A 14,091-nucleotide genomic window follows, 5' to 3' on the forward strand; every position below is an offset into this window, starting at 1 on the left:
CTTTATTTGTATATATGGTTTTGAACTAAATAGAACTAATTTTATAATGATGTTAGTTGGATTCCTGTCCTGGACAAAGGCTGTCTTTCTTGGGGGAAAATCTATAGCTGCTGGGGTAAAGTTAGGACCAGATATCAATTTGCTTTTCTGTCTTAATTCAGCTATGGGATCAAAGCTAACTGCATCTTTCCAAAAATCAAGGGCTCATGGGTTTATTTTCTTTATCTAGAAACCTGAGACGAGTGGAAGCGTTGCCTAGGGTAACACGACCTCATTAGTTATGTTTTTATGGAAGCTCACATGCTTTTACTCGGTAATGATTTTCCTTCTGTCTTATGTTTCCAATGTGGAACTTTGTTCTCCCAAATGTTTCTGTTATCACAGCTCTGACTAAACTATTGCAAGGGATCAATGAGAAAACAAAAACTGACACACTCATTTTATGCTGCATCATATAACAATGGCTCAGAACCCAGTAGTTTATGAATGAAATAAAGATACTTTATTTATTACACAGGCACTTGGATATTCACATGCCCAACACATCTGATACACTTAACAACTATGGAAACACGAATGGAAAATGTCTGCTTGTAGGATTGAGAGAGAACTTTCACCATGTAAAGGTGAATGAGTGCATTGACAATTATTCCTTTGCTCTCCTCTAAGAATTTCCATAAGTTACACTTTAAATAATAGGCAACAAAAACTGTTCTACATTCCAACTGATATGCTAACTTGAACTGTGAACGATTTAAAGTTTTATCACAATGCAACATAGTTATAGTCATGCTTGAACAGATTATGTTAGTAAGCATGCATTCCATTCTGCAATATGAATACTGTTAATCTATTTCCCAACAAAGATCAGAAGATGCCCAGTGCATAGAAAAATACAAATCACTGTAGTCAATATATTACGAGAGTGATCTTGGAACTTACACGGTGGTGATGAAGTCCTAAAATGCCATGCCCACAAAAGCACATTAAAAAGTGGATAAACATATTTCATTAGACAATCTCTATGAATGAAAGCTTTAAATTTGGGGAATGTTCTTGCTGTGTGCTTTGAACAGGGCCTTTCTGCTCACCTCCTTCTGGCTTGACTGGTCCATCAGACATCACCTTCCTGAGGGCTAGCTGGCTTTGGTCTTGGTTGCCATTGGCTGGTGGAGGCAGATTATCAGACTGAGTTCTTTGAATAGGGAGGACTCCTGCTATGCTGTGTCTGTGCTGCTTCCTGGCATGATTAGACTGACCGCTTTTATGTGCTGCTGTGGCAGTGTAGGTGAAATGGAAACCCAGAGTATGTATCCTCAGATGGAACCAGCTTAAATGTTATTCATGCAAACAGAAGTGTTCTTTTGCTCTACTTAAGTTGTGTTTTCAAATGCCAAAATGACACCACATGCACAGCACTGAAGGGAGTTAAAAACTGGCTGTTTCTTTGAAAATGACTAAAGGGATGTGGAAATGACTAGAGGAATGGAAAAAGCAACAATCTAGTTCCAGTGCCTGGCTAATGCCATATGGATGTAACAGTGGGCCTACCGTTGGGAGCTATCTAATCTTCATTTAGACTTTGTTAAAATTATATTGGGTGATGAAATTTTCACAAATGAAAAGAAAATATAACAGTCAGGTGGGGTGAACGTTTTACTTTGATTTACAGCACTAGATATACCATGTCTTGACTTTTAAAGGATTTCAATGGTTAGGCCCAGAAAAAGAGCCTGAAAAATTCTCTGTGATCCTATATGAAATTCGATCCACAAAAATGGACCCAAAATTGTGTTCCTGAATGAGGTTACAGGGCCTCATTAAATATTCTTATACATACATTAATCCTAAGTATTTTTTAAACAAAATGATTTTCTTTCCTAGGAGACTAGGAAATTTTACACATGGAAAGCCACATCTTACATGCATAATTTCTTAGTGCTTTTAAACATTGGCTTAACATGTTTTCTTTTTTTCCTCTAGGTTCTAAAACATGACTGCTGGTTGGTCTCTTATTTCTGCCTAAATTTTTTTTAGTATTTTCATGTGCAAGAATCTCATTGTTCATTTGCTCTAAATATTTGTGTGTTTGTGCTTTTTTGGATGTAATGCCTGGAAAATTGACAGCCCCTTTGTGCTTATGATCCCTACACTCCAAAGACTATTTAAGCACACACAAAAAGACTCACAACATTGCTTTGTCTGCCTACACCACAAACACAGCTACCAAATACTATGAGCCAGGTTGGGTGGATGGTGAAGACAAAGGAGAAACAGCCAGTTTTATTGCAGTATACGTAAATTAAAAAACAAAAAACAAAGATAAACCAAATATAAGGAAGAGCAGATTTATGTACTGATACCATTCTTACACAGACAAAGGGACAGAGAACAGAGTGAGCAGGGGATGCCAAAAACAGAAAGCAAACAGGGAAGGACAGCAGGAGAGAAAGGCAACAGATGAACATTAAGCTGCCATGCTGAGGAATTTATTTGCGTCTTTTACTTGGTTGAATGCGGAGTTGTTGCACGGCGGCTTCAGCTGCAGCTATTGCAGCCCCTGCATCTTCCAGGTGGGTCTGAGTAACGCTGGTTTTGCTTTGACTGCGAGATGGTCCATGAGAACGGAGATGGCCTTCAGATGATGACTTGGAGCTACCAGGACTACTATGAGATTTCTCAATGGTTGGAACCTGCATGTCTGGTTATAAAAGGGTAAAGCATGAGTTACATTTATTCTGTCACACTTGGTCTACACATAATTGTAAGTAACTGCTACATATAACTAAGAATTATCTTACTACTGCTTATGGTTCACCTATGCAACCGCTTACCATACAAAACGTGATTAAATATTTGGAAAGCCATTTTGGGGATGGTAGGAAAAAAAGATGACAATCTTGAGAAGAGATACATTCATGAAGAAGAATATATCTAACTTAGATCAACTACTAAATACATTAACTTCTAGTTTCAACTACTAAATACATTAAGTTCTAGTTTCAGGCAGTAAGTCTGCTATTCTGGTAGAAGTTGGGAAAAAGACAATGCAGCTATACTGATGAGAAGTTTTAAGCCAAAGTGAAATAAATCTTGGGATGAGGTGAAAGTCACCCGAGAGTATTAGAGCCTGCAGAACCATTGACTGCAGCAATTTAAAAGATTTTACCAAGCACACATTTTTGCTAGGAGAGAGGTAGTGGGGGAGTAGGGAAGGGAGAGAAGGAAGGAGAAGATTGGGTTTTATTTTAATCATTTTGCAGAATGTTAAAAGGGACACAGATGAGTTAGACAGGTGGAATCACATAATTGATCTATAAAGCTCACTCATAAATAATCTACAGTACTCATTTTAGTCAGCAGTTCACAATATGAACTGAATGGCCTCTAGATATAGCCTCTGTTTTCAAAAAAGCTAGTAATTCATTACCTTATAATACATAGAAATACTTTCTCAATGTGATATACTTTCTGAGAAGTTCATCAGAGACATAGAAGCATCACTCAAGTCCAGTATAAAAATTGTATAACTGTGTAATACTTACAAATAGCTCAGTATGTCTAGGTAAGATAGCACATGTTTATTCTATATGGGCAATAATAACAATTTATAATGAGGACTGATATTGTATTAGAGAACAGTTGGAAATAAACCTCCCAAAGTTAAAAATAATTTAAATGGAAATGTTTGCATATTGCCAAACTCAGTGTAAGGTAGTGTTGATTAAAATAACAATAACAACAGTTGAAAATTAATTTGGGGCCAATATTTAGGAAAGAGTTAAGGGAATTTTAGTAGTCCAATAGTTTTAATGATAAACAAAAAAGTTTTTGATGTGATAAGTAAAAGCAATATGTGAAATTATATTTATAAGTAAGACCATATGAAAAATCATATCTTCAATCATCATACTCACTTGATCAGCATGATTATATTTAGTCAATGTATTAAAAGGGACTTTAATATTTTTGTTTATGAAATGTATTAATTCACTTTTTCTAAAAACATACCATTGATTTATCAAAACAGAAAAGATGAAATGTTTCATACAGCTCATACTGTCGTTTTAACAGGTTGAAACATAGCACCAGAAAACTGAAGATTGTAAGGTGATATACCTAATTCTATGCTGAAAAAAGACAAGCCTATTTCTCAAATTCCAGATCACTCTGTTAGATAGTATATTAATATTTCAATAGAATCTGACTTTTCAATATACAATGTAAGATATGTATTATCCTATATCAATTAAGCAACATAGAGGCCCACATGTCAAGAAGATACTGAGAGAACAAACAGACAAAATGCTTTTTTTCCTTGAAATAATTCCTACCCTTGGATGGGTCAGGGAAGATACCATGACTTCGGCTTTTGATGACAGAAGGCTTTGGGGACTGCTGGCTACTTTGACTGGAATGGGACTTGCCATGATCAATGCTCTCCGTCTGTTCCTTGAGCGGATACCACCTAGGAGTGTTATCAAGGTGAGATGTACTAGACAAATCAATCAATACCTGAAAAAGACAACAAATTGATGAAACTTATGAATTATGTTCAATGCATCCATTACATTTTCTGTGATCCAAAATTTATTCAAAGATAAATATGTATGGATAGATACATATGCATTTATCTTGTATCTATGTATATGTATATGTGTACAAAAGGCATAGTATTAGCATTATAGATGATATTTTACTATTTTCCTCATTTTTTTTCCTTTTTCTCACTTAAATGATTAAATGGAACTGCATAAAGGCTTTGATTTGAAAGACAGTAGAGTTATAAGTAAATCATTTCCAGAAAAAAACTGTATTGGTTCTATGAACTCCTGGTCCTAATCCTGCCTGGAAGTTTATTTAAAGTATAATTTTAGTTACAAGAAGGAAAAAATGAAAAGATTCCAAAGAAGAGACGATTTGCAATTACTTATTTCTCTATTTTTAAACAAAAAATGTGTTGTTATTGTGGAACAGTGTCATTCCTTCCTTCACTTTCTCCCAGTTTTTCCCACCCAACCCCCTATACAAGTTGTGTAGTTCATTTTTAACATACTGTCTAGTGAGTATTACTGTTGCATTTATTCATCCATTGTCCTACCATTTCTGTGCTCCCCTGCTATCCTCCTCTAAGCAGATTTAATAGCACAACACACAGATAACTTAGTTGTACATAGTGGTGCAGTTTAAATTTATTGGCACCTTAGATTTTACATATTTGTGTGCATGTATACACACATATATTTTCAGGACAATGAATGTAAAGACAACAAATTAGAACATTTTTGTAAGTAAATCAGTTTTTGAGATGAGACATTAAATCAGATATAACACTATGTCCTAGAATGATCTTGCCTAGCCTAATGACAAGAAAGCAGTTTGAAGGTTGTGCTTAAGTAGTCTGGGTTAGGCAGGACAGAAGGGATAGACCATAATAAAAAGGTTAAATGATCATCTATACAATGAAATTAAGAAAGGACATTGCATTTTGCAGATTTACATTTCTGAGACATAATTTAATTTAACATATAGCTAACATTTCTGCTCTAAGGAAAAAGCACTAAATAAAACATGCAGTTTCAGGACATCCTATATGAACAAAAATGATGAACACTGCAAATTCATATATGAAATTGTTTTAATTGTATTTTCCTATTTTTAGTTTTGCTTTTGGGAATCTTTGAGAAAAAATTTCAGGGTATTTAACTACCAGTTAGAGATGTGAAAATGTTACATTGATGTATGCATTGACAACTAGCAAGTAAAAAACCAAAATTTTTATTAGTACATATCTAGCTTATTTCTATCTTTTTTTTTTTTTTGTCGGTCGTGGGGCTTGAACTCTGGGTCTGGGCGCTGACCCTCAGCTCTTCAGCTCAAGGCGAGCGCTCTACCACTTGAGCTACAGCGCCACTTCCTCTAGCTTATTTCTAATATAAATTTACTAGCTCAAAAATCCTTTGGGCTAACAGCAAGACTGTATATTTTCCTACTGAAACAATTAACATCCAATCTTACAACTTAATTAAAAATTATATCAAGAAGTAGACCAATAACCATTTCTCAAGGCACTGTTCATCTATTCAAATAGTAATCTGGAAATATTGATTGCAAAATGACTTATTTAGAAATAACTATTTTATAAACTTAAGAAACCCTGTTTTCCCTGTAATTAGTGGAGGGGAAGGTAAAAAACAAATTTTTAAAAATTTTTTTTTATTATGAGAATACCATACAGAAGAGTTACAATTACATGGGCAAGATAATGAGTACATTTCTTATCAAGCATCGTTACCCCCTCTTTGTTTCCCCTTCCCATCCCTTCCCATGCTCCCCCCCTCCTCCTATCCGATCCTCCACCCATCCCCCACCAAAATTGTAAAGTTTATTTTTCGACATAATGACTTGTACATCTCATTGTTGCAATGGGTCCACCTGTATCCTTAGTCAAACAATTTTTTTTCCTTTCCCCTCCACGAATTATACCAACATCAAATACAGTGAAAGCAGGGGTTATACCATGGGGGAGGGACATACAAAGTAACAAAGAAATCATCTTATAAATATGTTAGAAACAATTACATGAAAGAAAAAAAACAAAAAAAAACATTTGAATACTTATCTTGGGGTTCATTCCCCTAACATCAACTTATCTGACCTTTTCTGCTTGACTCAGACATATACTAGTTATTGCAAATAAGGGAAACCATGGGACCTATGTTTCTTTGGGCGTGGTTTACTTCACTTAATATAATTTTTGTCCAAGTCTTTCCTTTCCTAGCAAATGGGGCAATGTCATTCTTTCTGATGGAGGCATAGAATTCCATTGTGTATATATACCACATTTTCTTGATCCATTCATCTACTGAGGGGCATCTGGGTTGTTCCATATCTTAGCTATGGCAAATAATGCTGCAATAAACATTGTCGTTCTGGTAGCTTTAGTGTAGTCTTCTTTGTGATCATTTGAGTAAATGCCCAAAAGTGGGACTGCTGGGTCATAGGGGAGCTCTATGTGGAGTCTTTTGAGGAACCTCCATATTGCTTTCCCAAGTGGTTGAACCAGTTTACATTCCTACCAACAATGCAGTAAGGTTCTCTTCTGTCCACATCCCCTCCAGCATCTGTTGTGATTAGAGTTCTTGATTTTAGCCATTTTAACTGGGGTGAGGTGGTATCTCAATGTTGTTTTGATTTGCATTTCTTTTATGGCTAGAGAGGTTGAGCATTTCTTCATGTTTCTATTAGCCATCCTTCTTTCCTCTCAGAGAAGTTTCTCTTTAAGTCTTTAGCCCACTTATTTATTGGGCAGTTGTTTCTTCGAAGATTTGTTTTTGGGGGATTTAATTTTTTAAGTTCCAGGTGTATTTTAGATATAAACAAATTGTTTAAATAGGGATACAGGTGGACCCATTGCAACAATGAGATGTACAAGACGTTATGTCAAAAAATGAACTTTACAACTTTGGCGCGGTGGGTGCCGGTGGAGAGGGGGAGATGGAAAGGGATGGGAAGGGGAAACAAAGGAGGAGGCAACAATGCTTGATAAGAAATGTACTCATTACCTTGCTCATGTAATTGTAACCCCACTGTCCGTTATTTTCACAATTAAAAAAAAAAGAAATATACTTTGGAGAGGAGAAGAAGGGAAGAATGCAGTAAAGAATCCAATATATATTCTACAAAATTAAGAAGAGTAAGTGTGAGGGTAGGGAGGAGAGGGATGGATAAGAATGTTGAAAAGGGTGACACTGATCATGATATATAGAATTTATAAACTGCTTTGTTAACTGACAACTCCTTTGTAAAAGTAGTTAAAGATAATAATATAAATAAATAGATGTATAAATAAATAGAAACATGCTTTGCATCTTGCTTTATTTGGTGGTTTACAATGGCAGCATGGAAGGAAAATGCAATCTGGGGCTTACCTCTCCAAGGAAGTCATTTGAAGAAAATCTATCATAATCCCAAACTGTCACCTCTAGGGTTTTCTTCTTTAGCTATAGTTCAAATAAAATTGACATTAACTCCATTTTCCATAATAAATTTTCATTGCATTTGCAATTTACTTTCATATTTAAATCCTGTCTACTTACACAAATGTACTTCTATTTTTTACCTATACAAAGTTTATTTATACTAAATATTGCATAAAATTTAAACAATTACTTTGTATTCTAATCCAGTTTGATTATTAAAAGCACTTTTTAAGAATTGGTAATTTTTATTTACTTCCTATCTATATTCCTCATCTACCCAGTTTTTAAAATAGAAAGTAGAATATAGGTTCTTATAAGAAATTCATAAATTGTAAAATAATTATGGAAGATGTAAGCTTTTTAGGTGATTTCCTATTCTTTCAATGATATCCAATGATACTGGTAGCAATATCTTATTTCTGTCAGTGAATTTAACATGTTACATTAAAACACCCAGATTGTAATTTTTATGTCTGAACATATAATCATACTCATCTTCCAGTGGATAAATTAAGACCTTACTTTAAAGATCCAATTATTTGAAAATTGTTTTACATGTGATTTCTTCTTGTTTGACTTTATTCTCTTCTCTGAATTTAACTTTATGAACTGCCAATTATTTTTCTGCTATGAATACAAAGGTCTGAAGTTCAGATTTTCAAGTGTACATTGATACCATTTTTGCCTAGAGTCATTAATTTGTAATGATAATCTTTTATGCTAGTCATTATTTTGTCTTCTATGGAGTTAGCCTACTAACAGGAGTCTTAAAATATTTCATGAATAACACATTGAATCTTATTTGTGCCTTTGCATTACTTATGCATGTCAAAATATTTATAAATTTTGATGTACTAACACTTAAATTGCATGTAGTACTAATTGGATAGTCATTGACCAGTTCTCTTACATTCACTTACTTGTCCATTTTGAGCAGTAAATACATCAAAATGTATACATTTTATTTCATATAATATTTGAACTTCATTTTTTCTCAGATGCTATATACTTTATGGAAGTATTTACATTTTATGGTAAATAATGACAAAATGGGTCATTTGTCATAACTATATTTTTAGTCCAAATCTGTTACTTAGGAAATAGCCATCACTTACCTGTTCCATGGAAATGCTTTTATAAATTACTGTTTGATTCCATTCAGGATTCAGACTTTTCTGGACATATTTAGTCCTTCTCTTGTACTCGGCACTGAATGGCAGAAAGTAAAGAGTTAATTTGATTATTTAGCTCACCTAATGACTTCATAGTCATGTAGATATGTAGACTTTTTAGAGATTTTTTCAAATCACTATGTAATTATCTTATCATTATTTTATGTTTTAAGCCTTATTTTAACTTGAACACACAAGAGCAATTTGCATAAGTTGGATGCCTTATATTTTGTTTGCCCTTTTCAGCAGATGCTTTTAGTTATTTTAATCATACTATAATTTTAGAAATATTACTATTTCCTGAATATAGTAGCTAGTCATATTAACTGAATGGTACAAATAGTACCATGCTACAAATAGTAACTTGGTCTTTAGCATCCCAATAGTTCACATCTAAACATGTCAGCAAAGCTAAATGGTCTATCAATCAATTTTTTTCTAAACAAAAATTAGTTAATGGTTGTACTGAAACAAATGATGTATGGTTCTTGCCAAAACTGACATTCTATCACCATCAATAGCAGTTAAAATGTATTTGGATACTCTTGGTAAACTATGGTATTTAATGTTGCTATAAAATTTTTACTATAAATCTTTCTTTCATGCTAATAGATTATGATGAAATTGGACCAAATTAAAAAAATTTATTCAATATAACTGCATTTGTGTATATCCATGACATTTTCATTCTTGCTTAGCAATGATCCATTTACATATTACAACTCATATCCCACAACTATCCCAAGGAAGTCTAAGCAGAACATCTACAATTGTGGTTGGGGATAGATTTAGGTTACCGTGACATGTTACTAGAAAATGTTGCCCACACAGACACAGCCATTCTCTTTCACTAATTTTTTCTGTATTTTATACCTCAGTTCATATCTCAGTTACTAAATAACACTTTATCTCTGGTGGGCATCAGAGCCCTAAGATGGAACAGATTTGTCTCAAGTCCATTCAGGTTTCTGGACTTTACAAACTTCCCTTACTTAAAAGCACCAGCCATAGACCTACTATTCTATTATAAACGCAAGCTACAAACTCAGACTGACTATTGGTATACCCTGACTTGGTATACACACTGTCATATGTTGCAATGCCTAAGTTTGTTGCTCAGATAATAATTTTCTTATGTTTTCTACATAAAGCTCCTGGGAAGCAAAATTCCAATTTACCATCCATTTATAAACATAGATTCATGACCAGCTTCTTTCTTCTCTCTTGTTTTATTCTTAACCACCTGGCGCAAGGGGAAGAGTTCTCAGCAATGACTGCACAGTGGAATCACTTGCTGTGTGAAATTTGTTGGGGTCGGGGAAGTCAGGACTTCATAGATCTCTCCCAAGGAGAGTCTGAATGTGCTAAGTCTTGAGCAGTAGAGTTTTGAAGGCTGTCAGGTCAGCCTAATGTGGAGTCAAGATTGAGGTACAGAGTTTATGCCTCATTTTACCTCTTCTGTCTAACATCTGAATCCAATTAGAAGCCAAGAAGTTCTCATCTTACTTCTAACTAAGGCACTTGATTGTTCAAAAATAAATGCAGAATTTTATAATTTTGTCACTCAAAATAAATTTCAAAATACCCTAGGAGAAGTGTATAGACAATAATTTAAACAAATTTATGGACTGTGGAAAGAAATAATAAATTTCACTCACACTTTTTTTTGTCAGTATCTAGTGATGTGTAAATTTCTAGTCTCACATATCTAGAATATTCCATCCTACTAATTCCATTTTTATCTTACAAAAATTCTCCCACCCATGAGCAAGAATTTTGTTCAAGAATATTTACTGCAATATTGTTTTTAATAGTCAATAAGACAATGAATACATTACACTATAGTTAATCAATGGAATACTAAACAACAGTTTAAATTTAATACATCTCCATATATAGAAATAGATTTCTAAATAATTTTATGAAAAAATAAATGTAGCCGGGTGCTGGTGGCTCACGCCTGTAATCCTAGCTACTCAGGAGGCTGAGATCTGAGGATCGCAGTTCAAAGCCAGTCCAGGCAGGAAAGTCTGTGTTACTCTTATCTTCAATAAACCACTCAAAAACCGGAAGTGGCACTGTGGCTTAAGTGGTAGAGCGCTTGCCTTGAGCTGAAGAGCACAGGGACAGCGTCCAAGCCCAGAGTTCAAGCCCCATGACAGACAAAAAATAAAAACAAGTAAGTAAGTAAGTAAATAAATAAATAAATAAATGTAGAGAGTAGTATGATACTATTATAGTTATGTGAAATAATAAAAATTATTTAGCATACATGTAAATAAGAATGTGTACTAATAAGCATGAGTATAAAATATTAAATTTAATTCAGTGGTGATTTTAGGGGAACAAAGAAGTAATTACAGAAGGCTCCAGATGCACTTTTAGGTAGAATCTATTGGACAAATACAATAAAATACTAAGGTTTGATAAAACTTGAATAGCAAGCATAAACATTTACAGTAGGCTTGGAAGATTTTAAAACAAAGCCCAAATGATTTTGGTAAATATATTCCTTTATGTTTCACTTTTAGAATTTTTTTTTTTGATGATAGTACAGGAGGAATTGATGTCACCACTAGCAAGTATAGATTTTGGTTGGTACTTTAGAATCACTGCTACCCTAATGCAAGTATGTTAAGAGAAACATATAGTAAGTAGCACAAGTGTTATAGTTGCAGCTTATTTTGGATATAGTTATCCATGTAATGGATCATAGGAAAAAAATTAACAATTCATAATGTAGTCAGGAACAGTATAATTATTTTTCAGATTTCAAAATGTTGAGTCTGTATCATGTTAAAGATGAGAATAAATGGCAAACACAAACTCATGTAGTTGCATGGAAGTTCTGGATGAACATATATTAAAATTGTCTGCTGTGATGAAATGTTTACAAAAAATTACCAGTCACTATGTTTTCCTTGTGCATAATTAAAATAATGGTTATTTAAAAGTTTCATGTGCACGTTATTCTTTTCTTTGTATAAATAAGCAAAAATTATAGAGAAAATTTTGAGAAAAGACCATAGAATCTTTGCTTAATTACTATAACACATGATCATATATTTGATTCATGCATGAAAAATATAAAATAAGCACACTGATATAATAATAAGTAAATGTATTAAATTCTGTCCCCTAGGCAGAGATCTAAGTGTATTTTATGTGTTAAATAATTTGCTCCTCATGGCTTTGCTATAAGACAAGTTTTTTACTATCACACTTAATATGTAGGGACAAATGACGCTCAGAGTTATTGGCAATGCTAAATAGAAACTCTCAAGCAAAATTCAGATAAGAGAATAAATTCAAGAAGAGGAAGAAATTGAATTCATTCTCTTTTCTTGTCTAGTAAGCCTACTACATTTCCTTGTGAAGGGAGAACAACACATTGCTGGTATTACATTATGAAAATTAGGCCATATCTAATCATCAAAACAGTAATATTGGAAAACAAAAAGGTAATTCATAGAGGTGACTATAGTGATTATCTCTATCCTAAAATCTGCTTGTGCTTCTTTAGTTTCTTGTAAAATCAACTGAAATAAGTTTTGGTCTTCAGATTGCAACCTAAACAATTTTTGTCCTGTAAAAAATAGTTTGATATGCTAACAAGACTGCTTAGACAAAGTGTAGCTAGAAAGAGATTCCAAGTATAATGACAGCTAAAACTAGTTACAATTACAGAAAAATCTGATTAATGTGAAGAGAATTGCACTTTGCCCAAAGTATGATGAGACAAAACTGGAAAGAGACACTTCAGATACACTCATTTCATTTCTTAATCCACTAGAATGTTCACTAAGTTCATGACAATTTGAGCTCTTTCCTGTTATTCTTTCACCCCAGCTTGCCAGATACTGTCCTTTCAGAGCTCAACAATAAATTGATCAAAGGATAAGAAAAGAAAATGGAAAAAAAGAAACTATTAATTTAGTTAACAAGATTTTCATTACTTTAATTATAATGCATTATATGATGTTACTGAAGAAAATCTGCCGTTATCTTTTTAGTAATATTAAATAATTTTGTGTAGTAGAGTGATCCAAAAACATTGTATTTCTTATTTTGCAGTGATAACAGACTATCAGTTACCTGCAAATTATCATACATGTGCTAGCTATAATACAGAAACAAAATGGTATTTATTAAGAGCTTGTTATATGCCAGATGTTATTGTTGTTACTTTAGGCTTATTACTTCATTTATTCATATACATATATAAAAATTCTGTAAAGGCTGCTGTTATTCCTAATTAGCAGAATAGAAAATAGTATAAATTATATCTCATAGAATGTAAGTGGCAGGGCTGAAATTCCAACTGAAGTTCTTAAAGACTTCTTAAAAATGCATGCGACTATTGTTTATATTTACAAAACATGCTCTTCTGTAAGTTAAATGAAGACAGCCATTACTCTGATAATTATCTCTTGGTGTGTCTAGATGAAGGAGCGAAAATTCTGAAAAGTGTGATAGTCAATGTCTGTTATATAAATGACACTATGTCTTTGAAACAAGATTAATTTTATATATCATTCCAAAAGATCTGGATTGTGTTCTGCAATGTGAGAACAAGACATACTAAGAAACTCATCAGCATCAAATTTCACTTCTTGCTACAATTACACGGCTTGAAAGGTTCTGGTAAGGCTGTGATGACTAACTCTATTGTTTGAGACACATTCTTATGCTTTAAAATGAACAAGCATCCTCTTTTGGGGAAACAGCTTGTTGGGATTAATAAATATATCATATTTTAAAATCACAGAAAAAACAAATGTACCATTAATAATCTAGATGAAATTAAAATTCTTATTACTCTATTGCTACAGATGGTACATGATTCACCTTCTCAAGTAACACATTCAATTTATGATGATGCAATAAGTGACATGCTAAATAATGCTTCTGGTTGTGTATTAGAAGTACTATTTGTT

At 33.4% G+C, this 14,091-nt stretch overlaps 1 protein-coding gene across 4 annotated transcripts in view; it reads right to left on the minus strand.

Moving 5' to 3' along the window:
* The window catches only part of Pclo (piccolo presynaptic cytomatrix protein), a 295,748-nt gene that overhangs the window by 59,452 nt on the left and 222,205 nt on the right, over positions 1 to 14,091 (minus strand). For 2 of the 4 annotated variants that reach the window (XM_069996365.1, XM_069996364.1), the window contains exons 17-20: positions 9,098 to 9,191; positions 7,932 to 8,003; positions 4,335 to 4,515; positions 2,507 to 2,701 (exon numbers count right to left, since the gene is read on the minus strand). In XM_069996365.1, the coding sequence (XP_069852466.1) occupies positions 2,507 to 2,701; positions 4,335 to 4,515; positions 7,932 to 8,003; positions 9,098 to 9,191 (542 nt within the window). Of the gene's footprint in view, positions 1 to 1,248; positions 2,702 to 4,334; positions 4,516 to 7,931; positions 8,004 to 9,097; positions 9,192 to 14,091 lie in introns of those variants that run through there. The other 2 variants (XM_069996366.1, XM_069996367.1) reach the window with 2 other exon arrangements.

Source organism: Dipodomys merriami, unplaced genomic scaffold (assembly GCF_024711535.1).
Source record: "Dipodomys merriami isolate MVZ:Mamm:240054 unplaced genomic scaffold, mDipMer1.0.p SCAF_5, whole genome shotgun sequence".
NCBI lineage: Eukaryota > Metazoa > Chordata > Mammalia > Rodentia > Heteromyidae > Dipodomys > Dipodomys merriami.